General features: G+C 44.3%; 1 protein-coding gene across 1 annotated transcript in view; it reads left to right on the forward strand.

Annotated features, from left to right (window-relative positions):
* Ears2 (glutamyl-tRNA synthetase 2, mitochondrial) overlaps positions 1–1,977 on the forward strand; it is a 26,455-nt gene that overhangs the window by 20,887 nt on the left and 3,591 nt on the right. Inside the window, exons 6-7 of the mRNA XM_005351133.3 lie at positions 368–521; positions 606–736. Coding sequence (XP_005351190.1) covers positions 368–521; positions 606–736 — 285 coding nt within the window. The remainder of the gene's footprint in view (positions 1–367; positions 522–605; positions 737–1,977) is intronic.

Here is a 1,977-nt window from a genome sequence, read left to right on the forward strand (position 1 = left end):
GTGTGTTGTGCACCTTTAATCTACACTTGGGGTGCAGAGGCAGGTGGATCTGTGGTTTTTGTGGCTAGCTGGGTCTACATAGTGAGTTCCAGGCCAGCTAGGGATACAAAGGCAGACCTTGTCTATAAATAAATAAGTGAAAGAGTAAGTAAATAAAAACACTGAAAACAAATCATGTCTGCCTAGACTTAGGCTGGCTGTGACCTCGATCAAATCCTGCCCCTTTTATACATACAAAAAAAATTACATTTATCTATGGGTTTTGAAGATGCGAGTGACTGTCTTCAAATCCCTACTGTTGCCCCAAGGGGAAAGATTTGGCATAGTCCTGGGGTACTCATACCAAGGCATCCTTATTTACCCTCAGACTGCACCTCCAACGGCTGGTGAGCAGTGAGACCCGAAGACCTCAGTTGGTGAAGAAGCTGCAGGCCCTGGTGAAGGAGGCATTCGGTAGCCAACTGCAAGACAAGGATGTTCTGGACCCAGCATATGTGGAGAGGATCATCCTGCTGCGACAGGTATGGATTTAGGGCCTCCTTTCCCCTTCCAGTGTTTCTCAACTCCTCCCAGTGCATGTGATGACTGCCTCTCTCTCTCGCCAGGGCCACATCAGCCGTCTGCAGGATCTGGTCTCCCCAGTGTACTCCTACTTATGGACTCGTCCTGCCGTCCATCGATCACAACTGGGTGTTGACTCAGAAAAGGTGGATGTGATTGTCAAACGCTTGCTGGGGTAAGTGTGCACACACCTGGCTAAGGGTTAGACACACCCTTCCCATTCTTTGCCCTTGCTTCTCTACACCAGACCTTTTGGACCCTATCACAAAACTGTGACAAACTAAAAAAAAAAAAAAAAATGCTCTCTCACTGGCTTCTCAGGTAAGGACAGCAACCCCAAAGGTCTAGATGGCTTCCCCTCCCAGAACTTCCTTTTCCTCTGCTGTGTGTTGGGGGAGAATATCTGGCTTACTGTAGATATAACAGGGTTTTTGTCTAATTAAACTTTTAAAGGTTTGTTTAGTTTTATTTTATGTGTCTGAGTGTTTTGCCCGCATGTACGCCTGTGTACCATTTTTGTGTCTGATATATTATTAATACACTAATTTTTTTGGTGGGGGGTGCTTTAAGGCAGGGTTTCTCTATAACAGCCCTAGCTGTCCTGGCACTTGCTCTCTAAATCAGTCTGGCCTTGAACTCACAGAGATCCACCTGCCTCTGCCTCCCAAGTTCAGGGATTAAAAGCGAGTGCCACCACTGCCCAACACACTGAAACTTTTTAAGCCTAGGCTTTAAATGTGAATATTATGAGCTGGACATGGTGGTGTACAATTATACCCTGGTGTGTTCTTCCATCTGCCTAATTTTTTTTTTTTAAAAATATTTATTTATTTATTATGGATACAATATTCTGTTTGCATACATGCCTACAGTCTAGAAGAGGGCACCAGACTCCATTACAGATGGTTGTGAGCCACCATGTGGTTGCCGGGAATCGAACTCAGGTCCTTTGGAAGAGCACGCAATGCTCTTAACCGCTGAGCCATCTCTCCAGCCCCCCTGCCTAATTCTTCTCATAATTGTAATTTCTGTTTTCCATTTTATCCCAAAAGGTATAGTACAGTGATAATGTTTGGATATATTTTCCACTTTTTTCTTTTTTTCTTTATTTTTTTAGAGATAGGTACTATATGTTGCCCAAGCTAGTACAAAACTGATCAAAAATGATCTTCCTGCATCTTTCCAGGCAGCTAAGACTGTAGGCATGGAGTACTGTACCCAGCAGTAGTATGCCTAGATTTGTCCAATGCTTGAAAGTCTCCTCATTCCTTTCTATGGCTAACTTTACTTGTAATACCACTTCAACAAGAATTTAATTAATCGGGGCTGGAGAGATGGCTCAGAGGTTAAGAGCATTGCCTGCTCTTCCAAAGGTCCTGAGTTCAATTCCCAGCAACCACATGGTGGCTCACAGCC

Source organism: Microtus ochrogaster, chromosome 8 (genome assembly GCF_000317375.1).
Source record: "Microtus ochrogaster isolate Prairie Vole_2 chromosome 8, MicOch1.0, whole genome shotgun sequence".
Classification (NCBI taxonomy): Eukaryota; Metazoa; Chordata; class Mammalia; order Rodentia; family Cricetidae; genus Microtus; species Microtus ochrogaster.